The sequence below is a fragment of the Gobius niger genome (genome assembly GCF_951799975.1).
Source record: "Gobius niger genome assembly, chromosome: 6".
In the NCBI taxonomy this organism is placed as follows: Eukaryota; Metazoa; Chordata; class Actinopteri; order Gobiiformes; family Gobiidae; genus Gobius; species Gobius niger.
The window spans coordinates 7,382,124-7,394,880 of NC_136857.1; the positions used below are offsets into that span (position 1 = coordinate 7,382,124).

At 43.0% G+C, this 12,757-nt stretch overlaps 2 protein-coding genes across 3 annotated transcripts; one reads left to right on the forward strand and one right to left on the reverse strand.

Moving 5' to 3' along the window:
* Positions 1-2,011: 2,011 nt before the first annotated feature.
* Positions 2,012-9,982, reverse strand: LOC306965022 (protein bicaudal D homolog 2). 2 transcript variants are annotated; one of them, XM_079559230.1, is made up of 10 exons: positions 9,757-9,982; positions 8,478-8,772; positions 7,814-8,026; positions 7,584-7,736; positions 6,995-7,474; positions 6,036-6,854; positions 5,476-5,655; positions 4,901-5,052; positions 3,727-4,087; positions 2,012-2,856 (listed from the first exon to the last, which is right to left on the reverse strand). In XM_079559230.1, the coding sequence occupies exons 2-10, from the start codon at positions 8,724-8,726 to the stop codon at positions 2,851-2,853; spliced, it is 2,613 nt and encodes an 870-aa protein (XP_079415356.1). In that variant the 5' UTR covers positions 8,727-8,772; positions 9,757-9,982; the 3' UTR covers positions 2,012-2,850. The 2 variants fall into 2 exon arrangements, with proteins under 2 accessions (XP_079415356.1, XP_079415355.1); XM_079559229.1 differs by lacking the exon at positions 2,012-2,856 and having other exon boundaries at positions 2,882-4,087.
* Positions 9,983-10,229: 247 nt separating this feature from the next.
* Positions 10,230-12,612, forward strand: apex2 (APEX nuclease (apurinic/apyrimidinic endonuclease) 2). The gene is made up of 6 exons (XM_079559096.1): positions 10,230-10,407; positions 10,485-10,568; positions 10,651-10,831; positions 11,144-11,287; positions 11,368-11,437; positions 11,533-12,612. The coding sequence occupies exons 1-6, from the start codon at positions 10,263-10,265 to the stop codon at positions 12,577-12,579; spliced, it is 1,671 nt and encodes a 556-aa protein (XP_079415222.1). The 5' UTR covers positions 10,230-10,262; the 3' UTR covers positions 12,580-12,612.
* Positions 12,613-12,757: the final 145 nt, after the last annotated feature.

The following is a 12,757-nucleotide window of genomic DNA, read 5'->3' on the forward strand; positions in this document are numbered from 1 at the left end:
GGATGTGGAAGTATTTCTGTGACACTGAGGACAAATATACTTATAATAATTCCATATATACACATATAATTTTCGATAATTTTCTATTACTTAATGATACAGAGCCATATGTATTTATATTATCATTATTATTTTGTGGTTCACCATGTGATTTTTGTACTGCTGTGGATGTCTTCTGACGGAGGGAACAAGCCTTTAAGAAATACTGAAATGTATATTTAAGTGCCTGGACATCAGGAGGGGGTTTAGGGTAAGGCGGGATGAGGGGGAGATTGTTTTGCTTTGTTATTTGCAGGAGCCCATTGTTGGAGTAAGGGGGCGTGCACATCACGTGGTTGCATATGTGTAAATAATTATACTTGATCATATTTGCACAACAAAAGCTTGATCACCAAAAAATATATACTTGGCCACCAACAATCACTAGATTCTCCAGTCTTGTACTTGCCACTGGCAGTATATTTATGTTTTACTATCTAGCTCCAAACCTGATTCTTCTTCATCCATCAGGTGGACTCCGACCCCTGGCAACCAAATCAATTTGGCATCTCCATCTCATCCTGTCAACACAGTTCTTCAGTTCTTCAGTCATTCCCAGTTTTTCCAGCACATTGTCCAGCCATCTCGTTCTAGGTCTTACTCTGCCCCTCTTTCCCTCCCTGGACCCTTGCATGACGGCTTTCTCTAAACTGATCACATGTCCAAAGAAAGAGCCTGTTCCTCTCTATTATGTTCAGAGATAATTCAAAGACTAAATTAAATAGATTCAAAATCTCCTCTGAATAACTCTTTATAAAACACCCATACATTCAAGCCTGGCTCTATAAAATGTGGACACTTTTGATTTTCTTGGGAATATTGGTAGAAAGGAAAGGTTTCAAAGTCATATATTCACCAGCAGTGTTGTAGTTTTGCTATTGGATTGATTCAGTCTTTTTACTGCCACGTTCCAAGCTCCAAATAAGCCTCAAACTCCTTTAGCTTATTGCATTTAGACGCTGTGTAGTTGACAACATAATCATGACCTTCTATATATGCACTGACACAATGGCAACCCCTCTATTAAAGGCTATTAAATCCCCACAAACCCTCATGTCACTCTATTTTGACAAATTAAGGAGCCACAAAAGCCGTTGATTTTTGTTTAATTCTTGACAAATGACAAAGATTGGAGAATGATTCACAGCTCGATGCATTGCATACAAGTAAAAAGTGGAAGAACAAACTTACTCTTACAACAGAAAACATAAATATTTAAATATGTAACAGTTGTGATAAATTAAACAAAAGGTTTGCACAATGTAAATTAAATAGGTCATAAATGCATTTACAGCCTTCAGTGTAATAAGATAGCTTCGTAACATTTTCACGATTTAGCACAAGCTTCTTCTTGATAAATAGATCAAATATTTTATATCCAGTGTTTGTGCATTCTTTTAAACGTCCCACGGCCATTTGCAAAATAGACATACAGTAATAGACACACTTGTATGTAACATTTATACAAGGGAAGAAAGCTAAAAGGTGAAAATATTTAAATCCCAAAACGCAATGTTGAAGTGCTAAACCTGCTTTTACAATTGTTACTTATAACAATGTTAAAATACAGTGCAATATGCCCTACTTTTGTAATTTGTAAAAAAAAAAACATATCAATGAAATAAAAAAAACAAGGCACTAAACAGAAATCAGCAGGATGAAACTACAGGGCTGGTCAAATAAGACAAAGTGAAAATTAATTTTACATAATATTCCTAAAAGCCATTTCCAGAGATGGTCTAAAGATCCTAATCAGCACATTGCAGGTTGACAAAATTTAAATTAAGAAATGCGTAACAAACAGTGCCAGAGAAAATCAAACAGGTTTTTCCCGTGTACATTTTCTTACATTATGCTCAAACACGGTGGTAGCAGCTGGGTAATAGTTTCCCCTTTAAAATTGCCATATTTGCCTTTGAAATGCTTAATTTGCTCACACAGAAGACAGACAGGCCAAAACTTAATAGACAAGAAGCAGAGGCTTGATGAAACCATTGAGATGACCATGTAACAGAGCAATGAGCATAAACCTGGAGCCACTAACGATATCAACACGTCATGAGTGGTGTTTCTCTGAGGCACTGAACTTAAAGATCTGCATAGTTTTTTTTTTTTTTTTTAAGTATTTTGGTTAAAACGACATCAGTTTTATCCATTCCAATTTTGACCTGAGGAGGTTTATTGATGACCAATCCTTTGTCCATCAGTGTAATGGCATGTTTGTGAACTTCTAGTTAAAGGGTTAGGCTAGAGGGCTATATTAACCAGTCCATGTCAGCGAATTTAAAATGCAGAAAGCTATGATGCTTATTACAAAGCAACCGCATAATGGCTGCCAGGTTATTACTATGAATCTAATACCTAACAGTTGTGAAAACATGCCAAAGGGGCATGACAGGTTAAAAGGCAAAGGGGTACACTGAATCCTTCAGGACACTGTCCCAAACAGGGCACAGCGCATACTGCACTTCAGGGAGTAAATACTGTTACTGGTTAAACGACAATTCATCATGAGACACGATGTTAAGCTGAAACCACTTTAGACAAGAGAAAGTCAGTGACTTCACAAAAGCAATGAGCAGCATGTTTGTCTCTTCATCCGACTCCAGGCTGCATGCAGGTTTCTCTGTTACACAGGAAACCAAAGGACCGGATGAGAGAGTTTTACTTAAGTCCATGGTTCTGTGGGGAATGTATCACCAGATCTGTGATGAACAGGATGTCTCGAGGGAAGGTAGGAGGAGCCAGGGAGTCAACATGAAGACAGGTCCTTATGGAGAAGTAGGGATTTGAAGTAATGGAAAGAGTGTATCAGCGCTACAAAGACAGGATGAAACAGACAAAACAGATTTAGTGCAAAAACCATAAGAGGAAAAGGCAATGTTTAGAGGCAAACATTATTACACTATAATACAAGTATAAGAAGGTGCCAATTAGAGCTTATTTTGTAAATAATTACTCTGAAACTCAGAGTAATTTTTAGCGGCGGCGTGAAGATCTGGAGTGCGAGCTTCGAGCCCTTGCGGCTGGGTTAGCTTTAGTGCCAGAGCCTTTACTGGAAAAAGCATGTGTTTCCTCTGCTCTATTTGTGGACGCTGATGCCCTATGTGTAGACTCCCTGCAAACCCCACTCATCTTTCCTCTTCCCCGAGGATTGTAAACATTAGCTGCCTGGATAGCTGAGGAGTTAGCATTTAGCACATCTAAGTGTGACGTGTTTGGACCTGCGGCTGCTGCCTGGACAGAGTCAGATCTCTGAGGCAGCTGTTGCTTTCTGCGCACAGAAGTATCAGGCTTGTGTTTGGCCTCACCCCATGCTTTAGATAGGTTAGCATGCACACCCAAACCTTTAGAAGAGGTTAGACTTTCACTGGAGGAGGAGAATAAAGAAGATTTCAGCTCAGAGGCAGGTACAACACGGGCTGTGATAAAAGTGTCCTGGCGCGTAGGCACCGAAGCTCTTCGGTTTGAGGAAGCCCTTTTAGTGTTAGGTGCTTCTTTGGCCTCACTCCGGACAGTGCTCACTGAGCCTTTACGCTCTGCTGAGGCGCCTGGTGCTGTGTTTAACACGTCACTGACACTTTGGCTTCTAATGAAGGTGGCGTCACGAGGGAGAGCGCGACCCCTACGGCCCCTGCGCGCAGAGTGGGCTGGGGTAGAGTGATCAGTGGGAGGGTCAGTTCTTACTGGGCTCGTGTGCAGGCTCCGCGTCAGGGCTCGGAGGTGGTGCGTGGCCATGGCTGGGACACTGCTGCCGAGAACTGGACTGGCTCTGGGGCTGCTCCTCATGGTGGGCCGAGCAGGGCTGCCCCGGGGACTACGCGTGGCCCGGCTGGACTTGGCTGCCAGCTCTTTTGTACGTGAACGACGTGGACTGCTGTTCAGGCTGTGAGGAGACATGGGGGCTTCTAGATCCTCCAGGCGCTGAGTCAGGGCTAGCTTCTGTTGGATAGCCATCCGCAGCAGAGAATTGAGCGTTTTCTTCTCATCCTCTGCAGCCGCCAGCTGCCTCTGCATCTCGTCCAGCTGAGTGACATACTGATCACACCTGTGAGATGCACACACAGTCAACAAGCAGCATGCACAAGCCAATGTAACAGATAAGGCTGTGTTAGAAACACTCCAAGCTCAACACTGAAATATAGATAAAGAGCAGTTGTTATTGTGTTGTAGTTTCAATTAAGACCAAACAAGCCAATACTACTTTGAGTTATAATAATTTAAACTTCAACACACAATGCAGTAATTCTGACCATCCACATGAGGGCACCACAAAATACATTTTTACAGCAAAACAAGCAGAAACCATGGTTAGACCATCTTCTCTTCCAAATGCTAATTTTTTCCCCTGTTGTAACAAACCACCAATTAAGTTTCTTTCCTAATGCTCTAAAAGTGAATATTGAAGTAAAACATGCAAAGATAACAATTCCTGCACAGGCAGGCAACCCGCAAGTTTAAAGGAGATTAGTGATCAGTAGTGAACATGGGGTATGTCTTCTAGACATTCCTACTCATCGCTTCATCATGTTTGTCTCACAGCCCGAAGGACTGACCTGATTGGCCCGTCAGCACAAGGCAAAGCATGTGGGTTGTAATCCTCACGTGACCTGTTAGCCTGTCCACAGGCACACCATTGTAATCTCATTACAGGAGAAGCAGAAGCAGGGACTACAGGTGGAAATTAGTATTTTTGCTGGTACAATGCATGTTTCTTTTTGGTCATTGTTAAATTGTCCCTGTCTTAATAAAAACCATACCATAAGCTGCACTACGATACACGGACCACCTCCAGGTAACAGTCAGGTCATGATCAGTGCTGGTCTATGGATATGAATGTTGACGGAGTGAAGGCACTCACCGACTGGCGAACATGACTCTGAGTGAAGAGAAGGTAGCAGCGTCTTCCTTTAGAGCTTTGAGCTCATTCCGCAGTTTCATCATTGTTTCTGACACCATGCTCTTTTCTGTCTCATACTTCGTTTTCAGATTAGACAGAGCCAGTTCTGCAGTCTATAAATCACAACAAAACATTGCATTATTATCTAAACCATGTATAGACTTATTGAAAGCTAGTGAGGTTGCCCAAATTAGTGGTCAAATGTGTGTTTTTGTGAAAATCTGCATCAAATATTAGGCAGCACCAAAGCATAATTAAGTGTAAACACAGAAGAGGTCATGAATTAGCACAGGAGGAAGGAGGAGACTCAGTGAACAGCCAACCGACAGTCTAGACAGAGATTGTAAAGAGTACCATAGCACTAAGCCCAGGGCAGGATTATGACTGGATTATCTTAAAGGTGACAGGTTCTGTCACTGAAAATATTATAAACAAAATGAATTTTAATGAATATCAGATGTCTGAAAGTCGACTGTATTGATTAAAGTAAAAAGGACATAACTTTAAAGCTTAAACAATTGCTTGTTGTGAGTTACCTGTTTATTAGCCTTCAGAACAGTTCGTAGCGTGGCTATCTGTTCTCTCTTGGTGCTGAGAAGAGACTTAAGTTTCAGTACTTCCTCCAAAAGGCTTTCCGTGTCCCGCTCGGCCTCCACACTGGCACTGAGTCCAGAGTACGGCATGGCCCCCCTCTGACGGCACAAGTCCACTGCCACCTAAAGTGAGATTCAGAATGATTGAAATGTGCAGATTTATTCAAAATGAAATCAATGATTTAATTAATTAATTTATTCTAATTAAATAATATTTTAACCAATTTTATGACTTTGTTTATACAATAACTCTTGTGCAAGTCACAACTGTTTTCTAAAAAGATTTTAGTCATTACAAGACGAAAGTCAACTTTGAACTCCGATAATCCAATCCATTCAAACCCAAGCCCACGTGTTTGCAAAGCCCACAGTGTGCACTGGATTTGAGACTGAAGCAGAGAACTATGCTCTGATTGTTAGTTCGGTAACAATGTTATTACATTGGCAGTGTTGAAGATGTTTACAAGGAGTAAGTACATGTCCGTAAATGTTAAATTTCTTACTCTGAGGTGTTTGATTTGGCAGCGTATGACAGCTACCAGGTTGCGGACATTGGAGGGGTCTCTAAAGTCCAGAGTGGGGGATCCAGGGCAAGTGGGAGACTCTCCACCGGCTCCTGCACTGTCCATCTCACCCATGAACTGCAGTGCTGCAGCTTTGGAGACAAATGTGTCGTCGGGGCGCTTCTTCGGAACACTGTGCAGCCTGCGCCCACTGCCCCCACCTCCTCTGTAGTAGTCCAGAGTCACTCGTTTAGGCGTTATATTGTTGCACACGCAAATGTGGTGATAGAGGTTGGACAACTCCTCAGAAAAGGCAAGCAGCTCTTCCTGGGCAACGCTCAAATGCCCTTCTGAATCAATAGCCACTTTTCTTGTCGCCCCGATCTCCTTCTCCAGCTCGTTTATGCGATCCTGGTCTTGTTTACTGGACTTAATGCACTGCCGGATTTTATCAGCCAACTCCTGGGCTTCAGACCTCCAGCGCTCCTTCTCCTGTTTATATCTCTGTTCCAGGCTGTTGTATCGCGCTCCTGCTTGAGACAACTCATCTCGAAGTTTTAAAAGTTCTTCACTGGCTGCTCGCATTCTGGCTTCCAGCACCTCCTTACTCTTTGTATCTACTTCATAGTCAAATGCTTCCCCGTTCTCTGAGTCATGATCACCCTCAGCGTTGGGATGAGTGCCATTTTTCACTGTCTCCAACTCTCGGGTGAGAGCCTCCACTTTGTCCTCGTGTTTACTCAGAGCCTGTTTCGACATCACCAGCTGCATCTGCAGCTCCTCCACTTTACTGCTCAGGCTGGATTTCTCTCGCTCGACCTACAACAGAGAAACATCTACATTTTTTCAGGAATTCTTACATTTAATTTTAATTTTAATTTTTTAAATGGATGTTTATTCAAACCAAACCGTTTCAAAAAATAACAATGAAAAAAAAAGCTTTTAAAAAGCATATGTACCTGTAAGAGTTGCTGCTTTAGTTTTTGACTGTCAGAAAAGTGCAGCTCACTCAGGAGGTCTGACACCAGTCCAGAAGTTGGGGCTCTAGGCGTGGAGCGGCGGACGAGGCCATTGCTTTTGGAGCCTCCGGAGTGAAGAGTGTTAGCAGAACCGGGAGTAGAGTCAGAACTCTTGTTATAGGCAGAGTCCTGCTCCTCTCCCTCAGGCTCTCCACCGTGACCCTCCTCCTGACTGTCATCCATGTGGTCCAGGTGAAGCTCCAGGTTCCCCACAGACTCAAAGGGGTTGAGGGTCAGGGCCGAGAGCTCTCTGCGCAGACTGTTCTTCTGCTCGCGCTCCTCACTCAGAGCCTCCAGCGCCTCGTCCAGCTGCCGCTCAGCGATCTCCTTCAGCCGCGCTGCCTCATCAAGCTGGGCGCGCAGCTCATCCTGCTCCTCGTTCTTCTGGGTCAGCTCCAGCTTTATGGACTCAAACTCAACCTACAACATTCAAAGGACTATGTACCGATTGGGGACTCAAGACTACTTGTGATAGTGTGAATATTATATCAATGAAGTTATCAGCATGTAGTAAGCAAATGGGACAAACCTGGTTTTCCTTCAGCACAGAAACCTGTTTTTGAAGTGATGTGTTTTCTTCTTCGAGTTCACCGGTGTCCTGCAACTGTCTCAGTTCACGTACTTTAAACTCCTTCATCTCGTCTCTCAGATGGCCTTTCTCTGCTTCAAGGCACTCAAACTCCTGTGGAAGACAGAATACTTTTAAAATTGCACTTACTCAAATCAAACAACATGTTCTCTATAGGATAGTGATCCCACCTTTTTTAACTGATTGGACAGTACCGCCAGTCTGTCAATTTCAGCATGAGCATTGCTCAGAGCGAGACGTGTCTGTTTTAGCTCAGCTTGAATCTCCTCCATGCGAGTTGCCATGGCAGCCTCCTTCGAGGCAGTTTCCTGCAATAAGTTTTCCTCTCGGCACTCTCCATCGGCAGCGGCACGTTTTTGGCTGCTCACTGAATCTGCAAATGCCTTTAAAAAATGGAATATGACTATATGTTTAACAATCACAAACATAGGAAAACAACTGTAATGTACAAAAAGCCCACATTACCCCACATTCCTGCTCATGTGTTCATTGACTCATAAAATATGGACTAAATTCACTTCTTATTTTGTTCACACCTAACTAAACATTGTGTTGTGGTTATATAATTTTAACAGATGGGTCATTTATCACTGAGTTAGTCAAAGCCTGGCTATGCAAGCAGCCAAGAATCTGGCTTTATGGATTATGTAAAATAGATTAACTTCTGATCCACTGTTGATTTAGTCATAAAGAGCTTTTGCTGATATATACAATTGAGCACAAGGTTGTTTTTGTGTCAGTTTTGAGGCATTCAAACCACTACCAAATAACGCAGGTAAGCCAGGGCCCTAATGTGAGACCAATATGGCTGCGATTGCGAGTAATTCTCCTCACCTCTCTTAACTGTTGGAGCTCTGCTTTGACGGTTTCATGTTCTTCTTCAAGCTGCCGGAGCTTCATCTTTAGGGCAGAACTCTCCTCTAGGACAACTAGCCCATAGCGTGCAGCCTGTAATTTCTCATCTGTGGCCTCCTGAAGCTCCAGAGTCAGCCTAAGCACTTCGGCTTTGAGATCTCCACTTCCCATCTCCATCTCTCCCTCTTCAGGCACAGCGGCACTTGGCTCTGGGTCTGCCTCCAGCATGTCTCTGTGGGGCCTCGTACCCACCTTCCTTACTCCTCTGGCATCACTTCACCACAAAGCACAAATGCAATAAACAATTTACTTTGAACAGTCGGTGAAATGTGGAGCATTTGGACAACAATGTAAAACATGCACAATAGTTTCTAGTTACGTTTTACTGACCAAACCTGGCTCAGGAGCTAGGGATGGGACCCCGGCGCTGCACTGGGATTGTCCACTGTTCCCAATGGGTGCAATAAAGTAACTTTAGGTGTAGTCATAATTTAGCCATCCTTAATAAATAATGTTTCTGGACAGGAACAAACACTTAATGAACTACACAGATAGACTTAAGTGTAATAAGCACATTAATAACGTACACAACACATTAATGCCCATGTAATATACAAAGTGGTCAGGGAAACAGCAGAAGGGTCTTCATGTATAATTGATCATCATTGTCTGGGTGGGGCACTCACATCCTCCCCAAACCCCCCATCTCTGTCCCAAGATGGGGGAAATACTAGCCAGTGGATGTCAGGTTGCAAATGATGTGTAGTGTTCCGCAGCATCTGCTTCATTCACCCATCACAAATGACCCTTTTAAATTCACGCATCACAAAACGCCAACCCAACATAAGCAAATTACACCCACAAGCAGTGTATAACATGATAATAAACAGAAAGTCTTATCACTCTCATAGCAAATACTACCCTGTAATTTAATCCTAACGATGCATCCGATATCCAATAATGGGACAGAAACAGCCTGAGCGCAAGTGGCGCAACTAACGCAGTCGCATCTTTCTGGGTGTTTGCGACGTTGAGGTAAAAGGATGTTAGCTAGCTAGTTAGTTAGTTAGCAGGTTAGCTTCATTGTCATCAGGCATTTTACCCCATACCAACATCTCCGTGCCAACACCAGTATCATTTTGAACTATCCAACCCACGATGTTCACCTCCTGAAGCGTCAATAGCGGTCGGGGAAGCTGCTACTTGGCCATAAAGCACCATGGGCCTAGAGACAGACAGACAGAGAGAAGCTGCTTACCCATTAGTTGTTGTCTGTTAAGGCTCTCCAGCGTCTTGAATCCGCTCGCCCCTATGTGTCTCTTCCTTGGGGGGTCCGACAGGAACTAAAAACAATGGCCTGTGTACTAGTGAACGGTCCAGTTTAGCCGCACTGACTGTCGCCCCTACCCTTCCTCCTCCGCCCGGCTCGATCTCCAGTTTCAGATCGGGAGGTGAGGCCGAGTGCGTGGTGTCAAAAACGCGCCGAAAACGTGACAGCCCGACCACGCCCTCTAGCGCACCGAAGGCGAACTACACTCGACCAAAGCTTGACCCAAATGAAAGAAACCCGTCGTAAAAAATAAATAAAAATAATAATAATACATACACGAACTTCATAAAAAATATAGACTTAATGTGAAATTCTGTTCATGTATATATGTATAAAAAGAGATCTAACTTTTTTCAAAACATCCGGTCTTTGCTTCCACTATTTCCGCTTTACTTCCTGGTGGTGGTTCGCGCTCATGGTTGCTAGTAAAGCCAATGGTAAAGCCCAATTTTGCATCCTTCACAATGAAGATCGTCACATGGAACATAAATGGTATACGAACATTCAGAAGTGGTATTAAAAAAGCACTAGATTCGCTTGATGCAGACATTATCTGCGTGCAAGAAACAAAAGTTACTAGTAAGTCTTGATTTATCTACGCTTGGTATATTATCATAGACTCCTTGACTTAAATGAGTTGCTTTTCTTTTCATCAGGAGACTTGCTTGACGAAAGGACTGCAATCGTTGACGGCTACAACTCCTATTTTAGCTTCAGTCGAGGACGTAGCGGCTATTCAGGTTACTTACAACGCTGTAGCCCACACAATTGTTATCTATTTTTAGCCAGCACCTGTCACGTTTCTCTTGGATCTTTACACAGGGGTCGCAACTTTCTGCAAGGACCAAGCAACTCCATGTGCCGCTGAGGAGGGACTCACTGGCCTGTTGACCAGCCACGATGGAGCTGTCAGATGTTATGGCGACCAGACTGAGTTTTCCAGCGAGGAGCTCCAGCTTTTAGACAACGAAGGACGTGCAGTCATCACAAAACACAGAATTATGTAATTGGGACTTGCATATAATCATTTGTTATTCGATGCATGAATGTCTTAATATAAAGAAAGAAAGGTCAGTTGATCTCGATTTCAGTTTTCAAATAAATCACCATTTCTTTAATTGCACAGCCTATAGATCAGACTCTTCATCTTGTCGAAAACTGGTAACCAAAGTGCAGTATCTCCTCATCTTTCTTACGCTCAATTGGTACCTAGTTATTTAATATATTAACCATTTGGATTTTAACTGTTAGACGTGTGCATGCGTCCTCAGGCCTCAAATATACCATCAATTTTTGTTTTGTTTTGTTTTACCAGGTGTCAAGGCGAATCACAAACCATTACTGTCATTAACGTCTACTGTCCAAGGGCAGACCCTGAAAAGCCAGAGAGGAAACAGTTTAAGCTGCAGTTCTACAAGTTGCTTCAGTCCAGAGCTGAAAAGATTCTCAAAAGTGGAAGGTGAGGCAAACAACATTATACACGTTGCACGTTATAAATTTTGCGAAATATAAATGGTCTTGTATCTCTTTTTTTGTCAGTCATGTTATTGTTTTGGGGGATGTAAATACCTCTCACAGGCCAATAGATCACTGTGACCCGTGTGACACTGTAAGTAGATCCAAACAGTCATATTAATTTCTTAAATATTGACATTTCCTTTCGTCCAATGATTATTATCAATTTGTTTTTCTAATTTTACTCAGGATGACTTTGAAGAAAACCCTGGAAGGAAGTGGTTAAAAGGATTTCTTCACTGTGACCAACAAACTTGTGAAAGAAATGAAGAGGACGTGGAGGAAGAACATGAGGACTCTTTAAACAACTCTGGGGATGGAAAGTTTGTGGACATGTTTCGATTTTTCCATCCAACTCGCACCAATGCCTTCACGTGTTGGTCCACCATGACTGGTGCACGACAGACTAACTATGGCACACGTATTGACTATATATTTGCAGATTATCATCTTGCACAAAAGCAGTTTGTGGCTGCAGACATTATGCCGGAGGTGGAGGGGTCTGACCACTGTCCTGTGTGGGGGCAGCTGAACTGTTCTCTTGTCCCCAGTGCCAAACCTCCTCCTTTTTGCACACAGTACCTGCCAGAGTTTGCTGGAAAGCAGCAGAAACTCTCTCGATTTCTTGTAAAGATGGACCAGAAATCTGTTCAGTCAAATAATGGGAATTCGTTACCTGGGTCTCAAGAAAAGGAGGAGAGGATAGAGAACTTAAACCCCTCTGGCAGAGGTGATAAGAGGCCAGCAGAACCTGCTCTTTCAAAAGGGAAAAAAGCAAAGACTGCAAAGCCTCAAGGAAACCTGCTCTCATTTTTTAAACCCAAGACTGTCAATGTTGTTTCTACTGTTGAATCTGCTGATAAGCACTGTAAAGATAATCTTAATGAGGACGAGGTCAACTCAACTCGGAACCCCTCGGTCAAGCACATGGTCACAGATACAGCAGCGTCAAAGGAAGATCACATAAAGGCTGTTAAAATGGAGAGCTCAGCCTCACAATCTATAACACACGCCACTGAATCCAAGAAGGGCTCAGTGTTTTGGAAGGCTGTGCTCAAGGGCCCTCCTCCTCCCCCCTGCTGTAAGGTCCATGGGGAGCCCTGTGTGCTCCGTACTGTGAAGAAGGAAGGGCCAAACGTTGGCAGGCAGTTCTTTGTGTGTGCCCGTCCACAGGGGCATGCCTCCAACCCCGAGGCACGCTGTAACTTTTTTATGTGGGTTGAGAAGGGAAAATAATGCTGAGGACATTCACTGATTTTTTAAGTTGCTGTTAATGCATCTGTTAATAGTTTTCTTAATTAATAATAAAATAGTAGTTTAATAATATGAGACTTGTTTGGTCTGTTTAATATACTGAATACAGTAATAGTAATAGACTTGATAGTTTCTCCCACTAGATGGCAATGATGGCTTT

Bases quoted from the DNA above. Each gene is read 5' to 3' on its own strand.
- LOC306965022 (XM_079559229.1), bottom strand. From the start codon at position 8,726: ATGCTGGAGGCAGACCCAGAGCCAAGTGCCGCTGTGCCTGAAGAGGGA. The intron at 8,027-8,477 runs GTGAGGAGAATT...CATTTTTTAAAG, and splicing joins AGCTCCAACAGTTAAGAGAG to GCATTTGCAGATTCAGTGAG. The intron at 4,088-4,900 runs GTGAGTGCCTTC...TGCATCTCACAG, and splicing joins AGAGTCATGTTCGCCAGTCG to GTGTGATCAGTATGTCACTC.
- apex2 (XM_079559096.1), top strand. From the start codon at position 10,263: ATGGTAAAGCCCAATTTTGCATCCTTCACAATGAAGATCGTCACATGG. The intron at 10,408-10,484 runs GTAAGTCTTGAT...TCTTTTCATCAG, and splicing joins GCAAGAAACAAAAGTTACTA to GAGACTTGCTTGACGAAAGG. The intron at 11,288-11,367 runs GTGAGGCAAACA...TTTTTTTGTCAG, and splicing joins AAGATTCTCAAAAGTGGAAG to TCATGTTATTGTTTTGGGGG.